Raw genomic sequence first — 21,826 nt, forward strand, 5'->3', positions numbered from 1 at the left:
AGAGACACGTAAAGATACTAATTTGTAATGAAATAATGTATTTGTCAATATAGAAATGCTCCAACTTTACTCGACTTACAGACGTAATGAAGTAGAGACCTGTACCTGTCATCATGAAGGGATTTAGATTTAAGAGCAGTAAAGAGGACAGAAACCATTCCATACACAAAAGGTGGGAATATGAAGGGTGGGCGCTTGCATAAAACTAATACTAAGTAATAGCAGCCCAGACTTTTTGTATATGATGAAGGAGGGAAATGATTTTATAGGTTTTCCAAGCAGAGAGAACAGGAAATATGATATTCTTGCGAACAATTGGGTCTTATTTCCAAGTGTAGTGGCAAAATTCTTTTCCTGCCTGGCTGGGGTGTTGATAAAGTCTCATGGAAAAGAGATCTGCTGCATTGTGATCCCACCACCTGGTGAGGTATGCTTGCAATCCATAGAGTATTCACAAAGAACCTGGGGACCACATCCTTCAGCAGGTCGCGGGGAACAGAGAATGGATTACAAAGAGAAACACTGGGGGCAGTATCAGAATGAGTTTGGAAGGCAACAAGCAACCGCGCCCCCCCCCCACAGAGAATTTCTATATGTAACTTTCACAGCATAGATTTCTTACATTGTGCTACAAACAACAAAAATGTAAGATGGTATCAATATTTAAAAACTTAATTTTTATAAATGAAACCCAGCAATATTCCTATGTTTCAAGCATCTCTGCTGATTGAATATTTGAGCCTGCATCTGTTACAATGTTTGTGGTACTTCTGCAGTAACTTCACCTTTACACTGAATTCATTTTTACCTAAATACATAGTTGGAAACGCTGTAGCACATTGAACAGAAAGAATTAGCAGGGTCAGTAAATTATTCAGTGATTTCTAAACAATGATTTATTCCCTTTAAACCCCTGCTCCAGACTCACCTCCCAGATTACTAGACCGTTTGCTTATCTCTTGAAAAAGTTTCCAGCATTATTTATCAGAGGGTATGTGTGCTCTGAGACGTTAAAAGATGTGCGGAATGTGCTCGAGCTTATTGTTGCGCCCAAGTGTAGTACCCCCACCTCTCCTCCCGTGCTGTTCATGTTCTCCCAACATTGTAACTACAAGCTCCCAACACTGTACAACTTCCTCCCCGGGGTGGCTGCACCCTGTTGAGAATCTCTAGATTTGGCAGAGAGAGAGGGGGAGGCAGTGCCAGGCAGGCCGGACAAGGCGGGCAAAGCCAGAATGTGCATCTGCTCCCTGGTAAAGTGAGTGTGGTTTAGCCGTTGTCCAGAGACAAATGAGAAAGATGAAATTCATTGGCTGACTCGACAGCTATTAGCAAGTAGCTGCAGTGTGCCAGGCACTGTTTGGCACCGTCGCCCATACACTGTCCCGGCGTCGCCCCCTTTCTTGTTTCAGCACCCGTTTGTGAAGAGCGCCAAAGGAGTGCCGATACTGCGGGACTTGATTAACGAGGCCATGGACGTGAAGCTGAAACGCCAGGAAGCCCAGCAGCGGGAGGCGGACCAGGACGATGAGGAGAACTCGGTGAGTGGCAGGCCTGGCCGTGGGCCTCAGGCGCGAACGTTTCTTATTTCACGGTTGCCAAGCCAGGCCGGACGCGTGGAGGTTGGATCAGCCTGGAGCCGGAGACTCGTCTTGCGTGACTGTCCTATCCTCGCTTGCTCTTCCCATGACGCTTCCTGAGACACTTGCAATTTTTATTTTTCATTCAATGTAACTTGTTATTCGGGAAAGAGAATGCTTAGGTCTGAGACTTGGTTTTCCGTGTCCTTTTGGGGGAGTCTAGGGTTCATACTAAATATGTAGATTTGACACTGCCAGACTCCTTGACAACCCTGAGAGTCTAAGGGTGTGCGTCTCAGCTCCTTAGGTCTGTGTTGCAAAGCTCCATTGAGAAGGGGAGAGGGAGAAGGTCCTTTAGGGTGAGATGTGCTGCTCTCACGTGGGTGAATTTATGTTCTTTGGATGAGTAAGAGTGCTCTCAGTTCTACCAAGTGGGCTTAGAACCTGAATAAGTGTCAAATCCAGAAATACTTGCCCCAAGATGAGTAATAGCAATTCAGAACACTTGCTTCTGATCAAATCAGCCCCAGTCTGAGATTTCGTCCTTTTACAGGAGGAGGACGAACTGGATTCTGGCACGATGGTCCGAGCAGCGGGTGACGAGATGGGCACTGTCCGAGTGGCCAGCACCATGAGCGATGGGGCCAGTACCATGATCGAGCACGATGACACACTGGCGTCACAGCTGGGCACCATGGTGATCAACGCCAAGGATGAGGAAGAGGAGGGGACGATGAAAAGTAAGGCTCTGATGAAGGGTACTCACTTCTCAGGCGAACTGTGCACGTTCCAGAGAAGACAGGTTCACGCGGTCCACGCAGGCTGGCTCTCCGGGCCCTTTTCTGCTGCTGCTGCTGCTGCTGCTGCTGCTGCTGCAGGCAAAGCAGCCAGAACGCTGGAGGGAGGTGGGGGGGCTGCGGCTTTGGGGAGGGGAAGGCTGACACGTGGAGTCACAGGCCAGAAGCATCAGCAATTAGAAGGGACTTGCTTTTGAACCTGAATGGCCGTTCTTTCATTGCATGATGTAATTTTTGCCTCCTTTTCCTGCATCGGTGCAGGCAAGCACATGCATTGTTTTGATGCATAATTCTGAGCTGTTGATGCTGCATATCTTTAGCCTGTTTTCGTAATGTTCTGTGTGTCTCCCCCAGGTTTACCAATACTTAGTGTATTCAGAATGATTACACAGATGGAAAAGTCCCATCAAATTCCTTCAGTTTGAGCCCATCTCCACTTCTCATCCTGCTGGTCCTTTTTTGCCTGTGGCTGAGGCCTAACTAACACCTGTGTGCAGCTCTTGTCCAGGTGCCGCCCTCTCCTGCCTCCTTCAGTTGTTTCCCTTCTTCCCCTTGCTCTGCATTGCACACCAAGTCACAGAGAAAAGGAATTTGAGAGTACGGAGTGATGATAATTGAGTTGTATAAGTACAGCCTAAACTTTGCACAGGTTTAAACGTTTAAATCTCTTATGATCTTTTCATCAATATCTATTTTCTTCCTTTTTTTGTTTTAAAGATTGTATTTGTTTATTTTTAGACGGAGGGGGAGAGAAAGAGAGAAACATCAATGTGTACTTGCTTCTCTCACACCCCCTACAAGGTGACCCGGCCCACAGCCCTGGCATGTGCCCTGACTGGGAATTGAACCGGTGACCCTTTGGTTCTCAGGCTATCACTCAATCCACTGAGCCACACCAGCCAGGGCTTTTTTTCTTCCTTTTTTAAAATTTAAAGTTTCTTCCTCTAAACCAGGGATTGGCAAACTGTAATCCACATCCCAAACCTGGCCTGCCACCTGGCTTAGACAATCAAGTTTCATTGGAACATGGCCATGCCCATTCATTTACATATTGTCTATGACTGCTTTTGTGCTACAAAGCAGAGTTGAGTATTTGTGACTGAGGCCACGTGGCTTCCAAAGCCAGAAATTTTTGCTCTGTGGTCCTTTACAGACAGAAAACATTCTCTAACCCCCGCCCTAGATGCTTTGCTTTGCCAATGATTATTCACTTAAGAAGTTTTTCTTCCGTGTGAATTGTATCCCAGGTACTTCGGTAGATGCTGAGAGTACCACAGGGAGTGAAGACACAGTTCTCGCCCTGGAGGAACTCCTTGTCTAGTGTGAGGGACAGACCGTTAGTTATACTCCCGTGCACGAAATGAGTTCTAAACTAGAGGTAATGCGGGGTGTTGTCGAAGCAGAGTGGGAGAATGTTTAAGTTAGACTGAGGGTCACTGGAAAACCCCTGAAGGAAAAAGGCAGGCAGGCTGGTGAGTGAGTGGTGGGTTGGAGATGTTCCGGCAGGGGAAACCGTGTGTCCATACATCCCTGGGGGGACGAGAATGGCCGGCGAGTTCAGGGGAACCGCTGCTGGTCTGCTGGGGCCGGGACAGGCAGGGCGCGCTGGTTCTCACCTTTCAGGTGTTCGTATTTGTGATCAGCCCTTTGTTTCTGAAGGGGAAAGGTTTTACTCTTGTTTTGTTTGGGGGGGCTGAGGCTCCCCATTGGTGGTTGGCCCCTGATCTTCCGATCCCATCCGATCAGGATCACAAAGATGGGGAAGGAGTAGTAGTAATACAGTTGATGGAGATGTGCATTGTGTAACCTTTGTGGAATGCAGTATTGATCAGGAGTTTAAAGAGTTCAGACCTTTGACCCAGTAAATTCCACTTCTAGGAATCCGGTCCAAGAAAATAATTGAAGATATAAGCAAATTATATTCAAGAATTGTTTTCAAACATGTTACTTAAAATTATAAAAAAACAAACAAAAAAAACCTGGGGTATGTTAAATATTTAGTGGAGATGTTTGGTCAAATAAATTATGATACGACCATAGGATGGAATACTGCACTATGTAAAAATCCTGTTTGGTGAAAAATACTTAGGATACATTGTTGAGCGATAAAAGGAGTTGTCAAAATTTACAAAAGGAAAAAAAGACTGTCCTGGCTGGTGTGGCTCAGTGAATTGAGCACCAGTCTGCAAACCAGAAGGTCCCAGGTTTGATTCCCAGCCAGGGCACATGCCTAGGTTGCAGGCCAGGTCCCCAGGAGGGGGCACATAAGAGGCAACTACACATTGATGTTTCTCTCCCTCTCTCCCTCTCTTCCCCTTGCTCTAAAAAATAAATAAATAAATAAACAACAACAAAAGAGCTAGAGAGAAATAAACCAAATATTAGAAGTAGCTATTATGATTGACAGGATTATAGATATTTAAATTTATTTTCTAGCATTTATTGGGAAACAAAAATCCCACCAAAAACACTGCTGGTGTCATAGTGCATCCTGTAAATTAGCACTTCAAACTCTGTGTTGCCTTAAGAATTCTTTTTTTCTTTCCTTCTCTCACTGCTTTTTGTGGCCTTCAAACTAGATATTTACGAAGCAACATTTGTCACTCCCTGCTAGTCTCTTGACGTTAGCATCTCCTTGTGCTCTTAGGGCACGTTCCATCCCCTAACTCAGGACTGGAGCTCCCTAGGTAAGCTGTGCCTGGGGCTGCATAACTTACCAAGCGAATGCTTTGAACTCAATTGTTTTCTTTTTTTAAAGTAGTTCATGTGATTTGTTAGGAAGGTTTGTTTTGCAGTAATTCTTTTCTTTTTTTAAAGTCACCCATGTGATTTACTGGGAAGGTTTGTTTTTCCACAATAAGCTGCTGACCTCTGGTCTTTTGCTCCTGAGTGCCATATCTTCGTTTGAATTAATTATGCAGATGATTATAATCACCAATATATCAAGCCTGATCCGTAAACGTGGGCATCCACGTGTCATGGAAAATCTGCCTTTTTTTAATTTAAAGAATTAATTTTGCTCCAAATGTAATTTTCATATTTCAAGTGCTAATTAATTCAGTGGGTTGTTTGTTCAGCATCTGAGCTTGGATCGTTTTAGCATACCTAATGAGAAACATGTGTCTTTCATTATAGTCATGATGAAGAAACATTTAAAGACCTCAGCAGTCACAGCTGAGTGATATTAAATATACTCAGTTCACAAACAGTCTGCCGCAGGTCTTACAATGCAGCTTTTGAGTCGCAGGTTTGATAGATTTACCCCTTATTTTGAGATCTCCACCCCTTCGTGTTTTCAGGGTTATTTCAACTTTTCATTACAGAAAACTAAAGCACAGAATCATATCATGACTCCATGGACCTATCTCCCAGTCTCAAAAATGATGAACTCTCTGCCCATCGTATTTCAGTCCCCCCTCCCCCTGCAAGGAAAGAAACAAGCTGAAATAACTTAGAGCAAACCTCAGGCACCATATCATTTCTTCAGAATTGATTTTTAAGCATTTAAAGGAGACTGTTAGACTAAGTCTGACTCAGATGCTGTCTGTGTTGCATTGGATAATTCACTTTCCTTGTAGGGCCTCTCTGCCCTAATCAGTAACATTAAGGAATTATTATTATTTAAAAAAATTTTGTATTGACTTTATTGGGAGTGACATTGGTTGATAAAATTATATAGGTTTCAAGTGTACATTCTAGAATCCATCGTGTGTATATTGTATTGTGTGTTCACCATCCAAAATCAGGTCTCCTTCCGTCACCGTTTATCCCCTTTTACCCTCTCCTTCCTCCCCCCACCCCCTTTCCCTCTGATAGTCACCACACTGGTGTCTGTGTCTATGAGGTTTTTTGTTTTTGTTTTTGCTTAATCCCTTCACCTTTTTCACCCCGCCCCCACCCCCGCCCCTCTGACAGCTGTCAGTCTGTTTTTGTATCTGTGAGTCTGTTCCTACTGTGTATGTTTATTTTGTTCATCAGATTCCACAATAAGTGAAATCGTACAGTATTTGTCTTCCTCTGACTGGCTTATTTCACTTAGCATGATGCCCTCTGGGTCCATGCGTGTTGTCACCAAAGGTGGGATTTCCTTCCTTGTATAGCCGAGCAGTGTTTGCGTGTGTAAATGTGCTACAGCTGTGTTATCTGCTCACCTGCTGACAGGCACACGGGCTGCTTCCCGATGGTGGCTGTAGTGAGTGATGCTGCAGTGAACACAGGTGCATGTATTCTTTCCAATCAGTGTTTCGGGTTTCTCCGAATATATTCCCAGAAGTAGAATGGCTGGGTCATAAAGTTAAAGAATTATTAAAGGATTTTCCTCGTCCCTTATAGCTGTAATAGTCCACATGTTTATAAAAACCATATAACTCACGACTAATACTATTCGTGAAATTCTTCAAATACTTCTGGAGATTTTCCCAGGGAGTGCTAAAAAGAAGGAACATTTTATATGTAGATGGTCCCTGCAGAGTTATTCATAATAGTGGGAAACCAGAAACAACCAGAATGCCCAGCAATGGAGAAATGATTAAAAGACACTGTTAAGTGTGCTAAATACAAAAAAGGGCTATAGAGCAACATGAGAAATGCATATGCTTCTAAGTGGAAAATAATCAGAAAACAGAGTATCTGCAGTATAGGAGCTATGCAGGCATAAAGTCAAGAATAGGAGTTCTTCGTTGGAGTAAGGGTGAACTCCTTTCTTTTTTTTAACAGTGCATTAATAGTGGTATGATACCGTTGATGTAATAATTTTCAATACAAGTGAGGATAGAGACAAATGAAATACCTAACTTTTCTAAGACAAATGAATTTTTTAAAGATTTCGTTTATTTATTTTTAGTTAGAGGGGACAGGAGGGAGAAGAGAGAGGAACATCAATATATGGTTGCTTCTCACATGCCCCCCACTGGGAACCTGGCTTACAACCCAGGCACGTGCCCTGACTGGGTATCGAACCAGTGACCCTTTGGTTTGCAGGCTGCCGCTCAGTCCACTGAGCCATACCAGCCAGGGTGACAAATAAATTTTTTTAAAAATCTGTAAAATATAGTCAGTTGTCAGCGTGTATCGAAAAATTCAGAGAAGTTCCCAAACAGAAGTTATTAATGCAAGAATCTTTTTGTTTTCATGTTAAAGTTTTTTTAAAATTGTAAACTAAAATTACATTCTACGAAACTAATGCAAATGGCTTTAATGGTGTATATGTCATAAGCTTTTTTTAAAAGATTTTATTTATTTATTTTTAGAGAGGGAAGGGAAGGGAAGGAGAAAGAGAGAGAGAGAGAGAGAGGGAGAGAGAGAGGGAGAAAGAGAGAAACATCAATGTGCGGTTGCTGGGGGCCGTGGCCTGCAACCCAGGCATGTGCCCTGACTGGGAATCGAATCTGCAATGCTTTGGTTTATAGCCCGTGCTCAATCCACTGAGCTACGCCAGCCAGGGGTGTATGTCATAAGTTTTATAAAAGATAACAGTTATAATTTTAATTTTCAAGGATTAAACATTTCACAGAAGTTCAAAGAAGGCACTGGTTGAAAGCTATTTATTTTCACCAATTTTAACTGATCAAAACTTCAGTTCTCTACAGGGTGGGGGAAAAGTAGGTTTACAGTTGTGAGTATGTGAAATACAGAATTTATTCTTGTGTTATTATGTATGAATTATCGTATTACTTTTCACACAAGCAACTGTGAACCTACTGTTGCCACGCCCTGCATTATACTGCCCCTCAGCGGGGGACCCCCGTATTAAGTTGTTGAGGGACGGGACCAGGGCTCGTGTTTGTGGTGCAGGTCCCACGTGGGCGAGCTTTGGCCCACCTGACATAGCTCTCCTTGCCGGTTATTCGAATAACTGGCCGCCGTACCTGTTTCCCCGGGATTTCCAGAAGCAAGGAGTGGATGATTTTCACAGGGGGCCTGCCTCTGTTGACAGGGCAGTGATGTTGTTGCATGAGGGAGCGTGTTTCTGTTGTGGATACCTGCGTCTACAGTAAAGAGTCAGATTGCAGTTGGAGGGAGATTCGAGTGGGCTGAGATTCGATTGCTTTATAAGACACCCCCAGAACACCTGTAAGAACCATGGAGTTAAACCATGGCCCACACTGCTTTGAAAACACATGTCTGGATAAAATGTCAGTTTGGAGATGTTGAAAGGCTTCTGCTTTATATAAGTGGGTTTTTTTTTTTTGGATAAGAGCTATAGGAGAACTTTATTCAACCCCCAAGAACAGAAGGACTTGTTCCTAAAGTGACATGGGAGGTTCTGTCAGTGGTAGGAGCGTTGTATTTCCTCTGGCCAGCAGAGGGAGCTCTGTCATAGGTTATGAGTTAACATTGTGTTCCCATTTGTGTTCACAAATCTCCCTTTTATGGTGGGATTTATTCAAGATTAAGACCATTATTTACTTTTAAATCTATTTTAAGTAAGCACAGCAACACTAGGGCAATGTCTTTATTTTACTTAGGCAGGAGTTTTGATACCTCACACTTGGCCAAGTTCAAATAAAACCGAAGTCAGCCAAAACCTGCCGAATAGTTTAAACTTTCCCTCCCTCTTCCCAGATTTCTCAGAATTCTTAACCAGAATTGATATGCTCTTTCTGCATCGTGGTACCGTGCATCTAGTTTTGAAACTGTCATCAGCTAAAACGACCCTAACCACATAATCGAATAAATTTAAAAAATGAAACTTCAGATTCTTGTGCAGAACTGACTTGGGGAAAGTTATTTTACATATCAAAATAAATATTATTAACAACAGCTGATAGCTTTTGTGGCCTGGCCTCTTTGGTTTCCGTCTGATTCTCCATGTTGGCCTACACAAGAGTCTAATGTTTTCTTTGGAAATAGCTTCCCCCGCCCCCTTTTAAAATTGATTTGTGGAAGTTCTTTATTTTTGCCATTATATGCATTGTAAATATTTCCTCTCAGCTTGTGACTTGTACTTTTAATTTTGCACACTTTTCTTTGACAGTAACTTCCATTTTCACGAAGTCACATTTATCTGAATTTTTTTACAGTTGGCTTCCCTTGCCTTCTGTAAGAAATTTTTTGCTGCCCAGATGTCTGAAAAATGGTCTCATAGATTTTTTCTATTAAGTTGTAAAGCTTTACTTTTCACACTAAGACTTTATTTAACATGTCAGAAATGTGTTTTTGCTTACAGTGTGAGCCATAGTTAGCTACCTTTATTTTCTCCACCTGGAAGATTCCTCTCCTCCCACGCAGGTGATTGGTTCTGTTTTCTCCGCAGACCCCCTCTGACCGTCCGTCTAAAACAAATCTCCTTTCCCACCGTGTACTGCTTGAAATTTAGGTCATGATTCTTCCGTATAATTTTTAGCAACAGCGTATCAAATTTCACAAAATAGCACGGGGATTTTGACTGAGTTGCATTGAGTACATAGATTAATTAGGTAGATCTGCCATCTTTATGATGGTAGTCCTTTCTGCTCTTGAACGTGGTTTATCTTTTCGTCTGTTTGGCTTATTTCTTCTATCCTTGGATAACTTGGTGATTTTATCCACAAAAACGTTTCAGATCTTTGTTAAATTGATTTATTTTGGATTGTTTTATTCAGGGTTTTCTGGAGTTGTTTTTTTATGAAGACAGTCTTACTGTTTGTGAATTATAATCTGAGATTTTTCTTTTGATCTTTATACTTACATATTTTTCAGTGTTACCAAGACCTCCCACTATGGTTTTAAATAGTAGAGGTGATGGTGGGCATTCCTCACCTGAAAGAAAATTCTCCTAGTGTTCCTACCATTAAGCCTGACTTTGCAGCAGGATTTGGTATAGACACCCGCCCATAATCTGGTAAAGAAGCTCTTACTTATTTCTAGTGTAAGAGATTTCATTTTTTAACCAAAGTTGGTGTTAAATTTTATTGTTTTTTGAGTCAAACCCTTAAGTGTTTAATTTCTCCTCTTAATGCATTCAGTTCACATTGTAATTTTTCCTCAAAGTTCTGTTTTAGCCGCACCCTGAAAGTTTTGTACGTGGTGCATTATAAATCTTTTTCCCAACTTATGGGATTTTGTGCTCTTTTACATATTTATATTTCTTTTTTAACCCATGAATTATTCAGCAGTGCTTTTTAAAAACCACTTACTTTCGCATTTCAGTGTCAGAATTGCAGTTAGAGAATGCGGTCTGTGTGGCATCTTCTCCCAGTATTTTCTTGGGACACTTGTGTCCGGCACGTCAGGAATACCGTTTCTGGCCCTGGCGTTCCACGTTACCAAGACCCACTGTGTAACGATGAACAGACGGGTTTTATGAGTTTGCTAGCCAGTTGGATGGAGGGACATTTTTTAGAAATATGTCTCAATTTGGGATAGTGTGCAAATTGAAAGAGTTTCACTTAAGAGTTTCCTAATAAAATGATACCTTGAGGTTGTTGGTTTTTACTAACGGATTCAGGTATTATTTCTTTGATTAATATTGATACAAATATGTGCTTCAGAAAATCAAGCATGTTTAGAAATGTGTTAATTAGTGTTTCTATATGTCATTCAGAGCATTGGGCACGGAATACTATTAGTGCTGTGAAAATAAGGAAATTTTATAGGTATTGTCACCAGTGCGTTTTATATTAAATTATATATGGGTTTTGTAATGGTTTTAAAAGAATGTCTCCTGTGTTTTATTGATCATTATCAAACGGGACATTGATATTTAGGAGCTAAAACAACAGCTTCTAGTTTTGTACAAGTATAGAAGGAGTCCAAGCTTAAAGCATATCTTTTGGTAAAAGAGCATATGCTTTAATAATACTGTATGTATAAAGTGTATTTGAAAGCCAAAAAAAAAAAAAAGGTTTTTGCAGAGGCAGCAATAACAGAAAGGTCTCGGAGCACTTGAGAGAGCCCGAAGCGCCTGGGTTCCCAGGTTGGCAGTTACAGGCCCCAGGACAGCCGCTTAAGATAACGTGCACCCCACCCAGTAAAGATCGTACACGCTATTCTCCCTCCCGGGGCTCGTTGGCTGTGTGATGCCACGGCCTTCTGGTTCTGACCGCATTCCCGAGAGAGAGATGCCCCGGCAGCCAGTCCCCCTCCTGACTCTGGGCCTGCGGGGCCGAGGGGTGACTGAACCGAGAGGTGGTTTCCACGGACTCACAGCCTTTCCGTGAACTAAGGGGAGTGAGTAGACGGTGTCCTTTAAAACTTGCACTGCGTTCGTACGTTTCTAGTGTTTATTCCAGAGCCATTGCTGCATGAATCTCTTTGAAGCAGCATCTGAAAGCGTCGTGGCATCATTGGGTTACGGCGGCTCAGAAGCGAGCCTTAGGCGGGGCACTGGAGGGCGTCTCGTGGTACGAAGGCCCTGCAGCGGTGGTTCCCCAGACAGGTGGCTCCCCAGGTCCCATGAAGACGCCTGTTGTTGCTGTGAGTGTCCTTGTGTGGAAAACCAAAGTCCAGGCTCTAGTTGGAGCGCTTTCATTTCACCACCGTCCATCAGATACTAGGGTCGGAGCTGCGGGAGATGGAAATTCTTGACTCCCGGCCTAGCGTCTTTCCACCGGCCGCCGTCTGAAGGGGGCCCTTGTAACACAGCCGCCCTTGTGTGCTGTCTGCCCGTTCCCTCGGCCTCGGACGGTAGCGTGTGCGAGGACAGTGAGCAGAACATAAAGGTCTGCAGGTATTTTAACACTGCTCTTACCACAATAGGCCTACTGTCTGGCGTCTGATCCCCCAGACGTTTAAAGCTGTCATCAGAGGATATTAAGTGGTCATATATCCCTGCCACTCACAGTCGTCATTATATGAGAGCCCCAGATAGTGTAGGTATGCCGCCGACCGAAGCTAAAACTTAAAACTCCAGCTTTGTTAGAATCCCATCTCGGGGTGAGAGCAAGAGAAAGAGAAAGAAGGAAAGAATGGTGATTTGTGGAGTCAGTAATTTGGGTCGAAACTTGGCTCAGAGTCTTCGAGACTGAGTCAGACGGGGCCAGTTCCTTCCTTTCTCTGAGTCCCCAGTTTTCTACTCGGGGAAAAATGGGGCATGAAAGACCCTCCTTTGTAGGGCTGTGAGGATGATACGAAATAGTCCATGGAAAATACTTAGCAGTGGCGTTTTCACTGGACCTAAAATCTCCTTGAACCAGGGCTCCTTTTCAGCAACCTGACTCCTGTTAACCCTTGCTAGTTAGCTGGTAGCTTTTACTCTGGGGATCAGGGGCTTCTGTGAAGGCCAGTCTGTGTCTGAGCACGGGCTCGGGAGTGGTCCATGCAAAGGCGGGTCACTTGTTGGCTTCAGTGATGTTTTTAAAACGTGCTGAGGCGAGAGGGGGAAAGCGAGATATTGTGTGTGTGTGTGTGTGTGTGTGTGTTTCACATTCCTCGTCAGTGAGATGATAGAGGTTCTGGGGATCTGTGAAACAGCTCAGAATACAAGATGGTGGATCTTAGAGAAGGCTAGCCTGTGGATCCACAGGAGCCTGCCTTTGTAGTTCCAAACTCTTATCTTCATGCCGTGGAATGTACTGACCGCCCGGAATTTTTCCCATTCCTGAGAGATAGTCGCTGTGACTCACCGGATGCCTATCCAAAGCGCCCTCCTGGGTGAGACTGAGGGTGGAAGAGCAGGCCTCTGGGTTCTCAGACTTTTCTCACAGTTGCACGAAGAATCCAAGGCCACCGTGCCAGAGTGGAGACTGGGTCCTAATTTGTGCCCAGTTTTTCTAATGGTGTCCAGATGTTGGGCCCACTTTTATCTTTGGAAACCATTAACATTCTTGATTCTTTTGGGATGAGCCAAAAAGCGCAGACTCTTGGTGCCTGAAAATTCATTCAGAGCACCCTGCCAGACCACATGTCAGGGCACGCAAGTTCCAGATCTCAGTGTGACTTGGGGGAAAGGCCCCAGACCTGCATTTGGGGGGCGATGATGTGCTCCGTCATAGGTCTGTTGGCAAAGGCGAGCCAAGAGAGGGCAGTATGTGACAGTAACAGAGAGCAAAGGAAGGTGAGTCCCAGAAGATACACTTCGGTTCTCATGCCTAAGAGGCAGATCAATCTGTCTCAGCCAGTTAGGGAAGTGTATTTCTCTCTTGCTCCCTGGGGTGTCCAAGCCACCGCCCAAGGGCCACGTGAGGCCAGGATGGCTGTGCACGCGGCCCAACACAAAATGGTACATTTACTTAAAACCTTTTTTTGCTCATCAGTTTTCGTTAGTGTTTGTGTCTTTAATGTGTGGCCTGAGACAATTCTTCTTCCAGTGTGGCCCAGAGACCCCCAAAGGTGGGACCCCCCCTGCACGCTGTTTTGACCTGCTTATTACTCTTCTTGTTCCGCTAGAAATGGAGATGCATTTTGATAAACTTAAATGTATCTATAAAAGAAAGTAGCTGATCCTCTTAAGTGTTCTAAAAAAAATCACTCGACACAGTATTTGTTAATAATAATAATAATGTCATACCAGCCAAGAAGCATTTATTAGGCAGTCACTGTGTGTCATTACTGTGTGACAAACTGTCCAAAAATGAAGTGGGACTTTCACTGCTGACTAAGAGTTTGTAGGTTAAAAGGGAACAATGACAGTTGTTAGCCCACTGTCTAATATTTGTGGAGTGTCGACTGTGCTGTACCTGTTCTTTCTGATTTGTTGCGTGGAAGGAGCATGGCCTGGGTGCTTCGGATAGTGGTGTTCACTGACGCTGTACCTTAGTTAAGGCTGACAGACCTCCACATATGAAGGTAATGTTCTCCCGGCCAAATGCTGGGTTAGTCGTATGGAAAAGTGTTAAAGGATTTGTACAAAAGGAAGCAAAGACGTGGATATACAGAAAGGCTAGGGGAGGAGTCACCCAGGTGGGTACCATGTCAGAAAGGTAGAGAAAAACATTGATTACTCTGTTTGACTGAAGTGGATGTTGACCAGATATTGGAGAACTCTGAATGCCGAAGGAAGGAGTCTGCACTTCCTTCTGCTGGTGATTGTGTAGCGTGAAGACAGTTTCTCAGAAAAGTGATACAACAAAGAGTTTCTTTTTGGAAGAGTCAATTGGATGATTTGGAGTCTGAAAGGACCAGAAAAGGTGAGACCAGTGAGGGAATTGTTGAAATAGCAAAGGCATGGATTATTCACTTGCGTAAGCCTTTCGTATCTTCTTAGGTGTGCTGCCTTTCTCCCTCCAGTTGGCGACCCTGGGATTTGCATCTCTTTGAGTACCTGACGGCTCACCAGCCTTAGAGAGCCCGGGTACTGCTCGCTGCCCAGAAGTCAAGTCAGTTTACAGAGAGGCACTTACCCAGACTGGGTAGCTAGTTATTTGGGTCGGGCTCCAGGGGGGTTTGTGACTTACGATTCCAGTAATTCTTCGTGGTTTCAAAGAGCATTCAAAGGAGCAGTATGGCTGCACACTGAAGCTCGAAGAATAACTTGTGTTATAAGTGAGTTAATACGTGCAGGCTCCCAGTAACAGCACCAAAACCCAAACCCACATGCACATCATAAACGTTGTCTGGAAAAACAAAAGAAAAGCAGCCTTATGATAAAGCGTATTATCCCAAGGAAGAAAGAAGGTTTTGAGGGATTTACTCAAGGTTTTCTCTGGCTGATATTCTCGTGTGGAACTGAGAAGGAAATGCAGGCTGTGGTCAGTGTTACAGTTTAAACAGAATTCATTACTGGTGAGGTAGAAGAGAGCTACTTTTGGAGAAATTCAGGAGAGAGTAGGTTAGCCATTGCAGTCCACTTAGTGACGGCCTTAGAAATGAATGTTTGAAGGGGAAGGGCATGGAGTTTAATGTCTAAGAGACGGTTGTTCCCAAGGGAAAGGTGGGCTTCTGACTTCGGCCCAGCCCCTTCCCAGTTACGGCGGCCTTGGCATTGTGTTACAGCCTGTGTGAGTCCAGAAGTAAAAGAAATAGAAGAGAAATAAGGTGCTGCTATTTTTTAAGTGAGTTATTGATATATGTCTGCATACCGTATAATTCACTCATCTTAAGTGCGCCATTCCGTGATTTAACACTCCGGAAGTTGGTACTGAGGACTGTTTTTATCAAAACTGCCATTGCTTCTGACTTAGAATTTTGTCTAAAATGAAGAGACTGTACTTCCACCAATTTCCCCCGCTGTGCCAACAGGAAGTCTGAAGCAAACACGCGTCTTCATCATCACGAGGTTGCTGAGGTGGTGTCCAGAATGTTCTGTGAAGTCGGTGCACATAAGGAGATGCACAGTGTTAGGAGGGTTTTCAATGGTCACTCAGTGAATTGTATCTAGGATGGCTGCACCCAGTTTCAACGTCATGGTATGGGTGAATAGGCACTATAGAGTAAACCAAAACCACAGTATGTCTTATACTTGTGTAAACAGTGTTTTGTAGGTAACTTTTCAATTTTCCAAAAAGGCTGATCTATTGCAATATTTTGACTTCACCCATGTTAATTTTGAGTTGGCAGAAGTAACCTAACCAACTACCATTATGTTTGGTACTAAGGGATATACATTTCAATAAACTTATTGAAATGCAAAAAAAAACCACCCCAAAATAAAAAGTAAATACAAGTCAGTGGTTTTTTAGTGTATTTATAGAGTTGTACAACCATCGCCATAATCCAGTTTTTAAAAATTTATTATTTTAAAATTGCGACATAACCCACACATCATAAAACTCACCATTTTAAGTTACAGTTCTGTGGATTTCAGTGTATTAACAAGGTCGTGCCACCCTGACCACTGCTGAATTCCAGGCATTCTCATCACCCCCCGCCCCAAAGAAACCACAGCCCTGGTGGCAGTCGCTTCTGACTGCCCGCTGCCCTCGCCTCGAGCAGCCAGTAATCGGCTTTCTGTCCCTTCGGGCTGGCCTGTTCCGGACGTTTTATGTAAACGGAGCCATGCAAAGTATGGCCTTTGTGTCTGGCTTCTTTTATCAGTTTAACCTTTTCAAGGTTTATCCGTTTTGTAGCATATATCGGCACACTGTTCCTTTTCGTGGCCGAATAATATTCCATTGTGTGGATATAGCCTATTTTGTTTGCAATCTAATGTTAGGACATTTTGATCACTCCCAGAAGAAACTTCACATCCTTGAGCAGTCACTCGCCATCCCGCTTCCTCACCCCAACCCCGTAGCCCCAGGCAACCACTAACCAGTCTCTGCAGATTTGCTTATTCTGCACATTTCATAGAAATAGTCATAGAATACTGTTGGTGGTCTTTTGTGACTGTCTTCTTTCATCTGACATGATGTTTTTGAGGTTCACCCACATTGTACCATGAATCGGTATTTCATTCCATTTTGTTGCTGAATGATACTCCACTGGGTGCATACACCACATTTTATTTATGTATTCATCGGTTGATGGTTACCTGGGTCCTTCTGCTTTTACTGAGCATTTTTTCAAAGGGAAGTAAATATGAGCTACAGTTGCACTCATGAATCCACCCCATTGTCCGTGGGCCTAGACAGATGGTCCATTTCGCCGGCCAGATGCTGCTTACAAAGAGAAATGGGCCAGTCCCAGCACAGGAGTTCATGCCTTTCCTCCATCAGATGAAAGAATCAGAGCAAGACACGGCTGTTTTCAGAGTCTGACTTTTCTGCCCTCCGTACGGCTTCAGGTTTCGGACATTATCATTCAACCGAACGTCTTCATTTCTTGAGATACACCTGAAAAGAGGCCCCGGCTCACATGGGAACAAAAAGCCCGTCGGGCCGCCAGAGCCCTGGGGAGCGTGTTGCCTTTAATCAGCTTGGAATGGTGCCCTTACGCTCTGGGCGCTGACGGGCTGCCGGCTCCGAAGTGCTGAAAGGACACTGCGGAGATAAGGTTACTGGGAAAATTCCGTTCCCCTGCTCTTTCTGCGCTCAAGTTAGTGGCAGCTCTGACATGCGAAGAATTTTCATTCTGTTTTTAGAGCGTCTGCAACATGAGATGCAGCGAACCAGACTTGAGGCCTGATGGTGAGGGTTTGCGTTCCCGCCTTGATGGTAACTAGCCCTGAGGTCTTCGGCAAATTTCTTGCCTCTAAGGTGGGAATAATAATATAGGCCTCAAAAGACTCGAGCATTAGATGAAATAGTCCCTTGTCTGGCACTTGGTAGGTGCCTAACAAGGGCACATGCTCTTCCCTCGTGCTTATGTGCACGGTGGTTGTGACATTGGGATGAGAACTTCATGTGAAAGTACCTAGGTACCCTGTACCTAGTAAAAAGCTGGAAACTTAGAAGGTATCCATTACCTGTAGGTTGAATTTGAACTTCGGTTCCCAAAGAATGGAACTCTTCTTGTAGATAGAGCGGTGTGTGTGAATGAGGGAAAGATAGACAGAAACTATGACTTAGTTTTCACTGCATCACCTCAAAACTCAGAGGTGAGCTGGTGCATTGCGGGTGGCGCTGGCCGACTTGTGAAGGCCCTAGCTAAGGCATCTGCTGACTAAGGCTTCTCTCCACGTGGTGCTTCAGCATCTGGCAGCCTCACCCAGGTTTGTTTGCATGGTAGCAGGACCCAGGAGCACTTTTCACGTAGTTGCTGTTGTCTCAATGGCCAAAGCAAGTCACCTTGACCAGGCCCAGAGTTGTTGTGGGAGGGCCCTACAAAGGGCAGAGACACCGGGAAGAAAGGATTGTGTCCATTGTACAACCAACATACCGTAATACTAATTGTGATAGTGATGCAGGTCTGTTTACTGAGAATTATTATCAGTCTGTAAGAATCAGACTGAGAGCAGGTAGCATAATTTGATCAATGTTTTTAAAGATACATTGGTCACAGCAGGAGTTATCTCTCCTCCATATAAACGTAACCTGTCAGCGAAGCACTCAGCCAAAAAAGACAAAGAATAGTTAGTTGGCGATTGAACTTCAAAAATATTAGAAGTCTTTAACTGAGTTGGGAAGGGCTAATGTCATTACATAAGAGAACTCACACGTGAAGGGAACAAATGTCCCCATTGTCTCAGGTAAACAGTGATAGAAGTGAGACAAATGATTGTACTATGGCTTCACAGACATCCCTTTGCTTTTTATGCTGTTTTAGAATTAGCCCACAGAAAAGGTACTTTCAGTGCTTCATCCCTGTTTTAAAGACTGAATTTCTCAAATCCACCAGTATGACACCCGAAAGGAATTAATGAAGCATCATAGAAGTGTATAGTACTAATTATACAATTTGCATTGTTAGATATGGTGCTTTCTTTAAAAAATGCCTGTGGTTTTTGTAACAGTTCCATAGGGGAACATGTTTTAAGCTGCCTGTCATTTCTCTCCAGAAGTTGTCATGTGTGTTGATGAACTCGTACCGGTCATTGTCCTGTGCACGTGTAATGACGGATGGGTGGACAGACACGAGATGACGGCAGTGATGACGGCAGGCTGGTGGCTGATGCATGTGACTCACCCTTAGACATTAAGAGCATGTTTTCCAAGGAAGGAGACATTCCGTCTGTGTATGTTTTCTAAGAAAGGGGATGTTCTCTCTTGCGGCCATTCCACGGTTGTCAAGTGGTGACTCTTCTAAATAAGAGCTTTCCCCTTCTCTCCTCAACCTCTCTCACTTTCAAATGACTCCTCTGAGCCCTGGGATTCTCTTTATTCAGTGTCCTGTTTTCGGTGCTCTGTGTCCCCAAATGTACCCTCAAGGTGGCTCCCCTGTCCTGTTGATATGTCCCCATCAGGTTTTGAGTATTTGCTTGCCTTTTTTTTTTTTTGGACACAAAAAGATGTGCAGGCCCACTGTGTGCTTGTTGTGCCCTAGACCTGGAATTAGCTCTTTCCCTGGAGAAGCCTTCGTTCCTTTGAGCGGGGGATGGTATGTAGAGACCCAGATCTGAGCCTTCCTTGTGCACCTTGGTGGCCGGGTGTCGTGCCTTTAAAGCCTGTGATGAAAACAGCTCAGAATATAATTTTTAAACACATGATGTACATTATAGTACACGTTAATCCTTGCCGTTCAAATACAACACCAGAGGGTTCTTCTGCACCTTCCCTGTCCCGTGTTTTGGTACCGAGATATCGCCAGACCTCCTCCGTGGGGCTTGCACTGTTTCGCACTCCAGCAGCTCGGGAAAGTGCGTGTCCCCACCCCCGCGCCGGCAAGCAGAGGGCTGTCAGGCTTTTGAGGTTTTGCCGATCTGCAGTGTAAACTGTTGCACCTCTTAAGTAGTTTTGTTTCTTTGATTACCTGTGAACCTAGGCATTTTTTTTTTTTCAGGTTTAAGGGCTAATTGGATAGTTGTGTACATACTGTCTTTTCACGTCTTCAGCCCTTTTTCTTTTCCTTCGGTCTTCTCTGCCTTGATTTTCAGAATTCTTTATGTACTTTGGGAGCTTCTCTCCCTCATATATGAAGAACTCCTAAATTTTTTTGAAAAGGAAATTCTTTTAAAAATGACGGTATTTGCGGTGAGTGTTTTCTTCCAGTTCACTGTTTGTCTTGGCTGACCGCGCGTGTGTGCTTATTAATCTTTAAAAATGTGTGTTTTCTTCACACAAAAGGCTTTCATCCATCCATTTTTTATTGCATCTGGGGTTTTGCCATAGCTTGAAGGCCTCTTCCACACCCAGGTTTTAAATGTATTCACACATGCTTTCCTCCAGTACTTATGGTTTCCATTTTCACCATTAGAGCTCCCCTCCTTTCGGAGTTTTCCCAGTTTAAGGTATGAGGTGTGGCTCCAATTTAATCTTTTTCCAGATAGCTCTCCAGTCCTTTGGATAGCCATCTGGGCTTTCTCTATTGTTTCCAGACTTCCTGTTCTGCTCAGCTGATCCAGGTATCTAGTATTTCGTGTCAAAGGGCACCGCATTCCTCACGTGTCAGCGGTTTCGTGGCTCAGGGAGGCTCTCTAAACACCCTCCGTGTCCCTGTGTAGGGCCGTGTGTAGGCTTGCTGCAGTCAGTGGTCCCAGGGAAGGGCACTGATCGGAAAGACTTAGCTTAAAGCAAGTCCCAAACACCCCCATTTTCCCAAGGTTTATTGGGTTGTAGTTCCTTTAGAACTATGCGATGAAATAATACCTCAAATTTAACTTACAAATTAAACAGTAAGCGTGAAAAGCACTTAACATATCATACCTAGCACAGACAAAATAAAATACATATTGAACACAATCATCAGCTGGTCTTAGCAAATCTTTGTTCCTGTGTAATTCCTGATAAGGGAGGAGGCAGCCAACAGTGAAGTGAGCCGTTGGCCACAGCCGGGAGTGGGCAAATCTGGGACTGGCTGCTGTTAAGCTTAGCCACGGAGATAGTGGGATGACACATGTCTGCGAGGCAGCGGGGTTGCTGGCCTGGAACTGGACTAGGCAAGGTCACGAGCTTAGATTGCGGGGAATGGGTGCCAGGGGAGAGACACTTGCTGTTCTTCATCTGCTAGACCCCTCCCCATCCCCTTCCCCATCCCCTGCCCCTCCTTCTTTCTTATGTAAATGTGAGTTTGTTGGAATGCTATTTGGATATCATAGAACCATGCTCGGAAATAAGATGAAACCAAGGTAATTTTTTTTTAATTTCCTTTTTCAATTACAGCTTATATTCAGTATTATTTTGTATTAGTTTCAGGTTTACAGCATAGTGTTTAGACATTTATATAACCGAAGAAGTTCTCCCCCCACATATTTCTAGTACCCCCCTGGCACCATGCGTAGCCCACCCATTTCTTAAGGCTCTGAACCTTCTGTCTTTTCTTCTGGTTTCTGGAAGGAGGGCTGTATGGACCTACAGGCTCATGGAAAGCACTAGATAAAAGCTATACTTCCAAGCGTTAGACTCCTGAGCACAAGCCAAAGCCACTTCAACACGGGAAATAGGTGCATTGAGCTGGCTGGGTTTCTCAGTCATGCCAGGTAAAATTACTCCTTTTGCTGTCGTTACTCGTGGTAACTGGTAACTGCCGTCTCCTGCTCTCGTGTGGTGACTGCTGTTGCCTGGCCGCCCTGCTGTGTAACTGCTGGTGCTCTTCTGAGGCGGGGTTTGAGGCCCAGCCTAAGAGTGTCTTTCCTGACCCCCCCAGCTTGAAGAATTCTCCATCTTCTGGGCCTGTGTAATTCATATGATCAGTTCTGTCCATTTAATACTTACCCTGTACCATCTCCTTTTAAAAAATGTTTAAAAGAACTATGTATGGTGTCAGGTGGGCACTAGATTTATTGAAGTTACCACTTCGTATGTTAATGTCTAATTACTGGGCTGTATACCTGAAACTAGTATAATATTGTATGTAACCTGTTACTGAAAAATTAAAAAAATTATTTAAAATAAGAAAAATGTTGAAAAGAATAAAATCACCTACAATCCTACTATCAGAGACAAATCCTATTAACATTTTTGCATATTTTTTCAGTCATTTTATTTTTTCTATGTATGTTATTTTATAGCATTTATATCATATTGTGTATATAATATTATATTACATTTTCCCTCTTTATCATAAACCATTTGTAAATGGTATTTTATTTTTTAATTATATTTTATTGATTATGCT

The 21,826-nt window shown here is 43.7% G+C and overlaps 1 protein-coding gene across 2 annotated transcripts in view; it reads left to right on the top strand.

The window, feature by feature from the left end:
- STK4 (serine/threonine kinase 4) overlaps positions 1–21,826 on the top strand; it is an 86,490-nt gene that overhangs the window by 23,588 nt on the left and 41,076 nt on the right. For both annotated transcript variants that reach the window (XM_028524061.1, XM_028524063.2), the window contains exons 8-9: positions 1,413–1,541; positions 2,134–2,320. In XM_028524061.1, coding sequence (XP_028379862.1) covers positions 1,413–1,541; positions 2,134–2,320 — 316 coding nt within the window. The remainder of the gene's footprint in view (positions 1–1,412; positions 1,542–2,133; positions 2,321–21,826) is intronic.

Source organism: Phyllostomus discolor, chromosome 9 (genome assembly GCF_004126475.2).
Source record: "Phyllostomus discolor isolate MPI-MPIP mPhyDis1 chromosome 9, mPhyDis1.pri.v3, whole genome shotgun sequence".
Taxonomy (NCBI): domain Eukaryota; kingdom Metazoa; phylum Chordata; class Mammalia; order Chiroptera; family Phyllostomidae; genus Phyllostomus; species Phyllostomus discolor.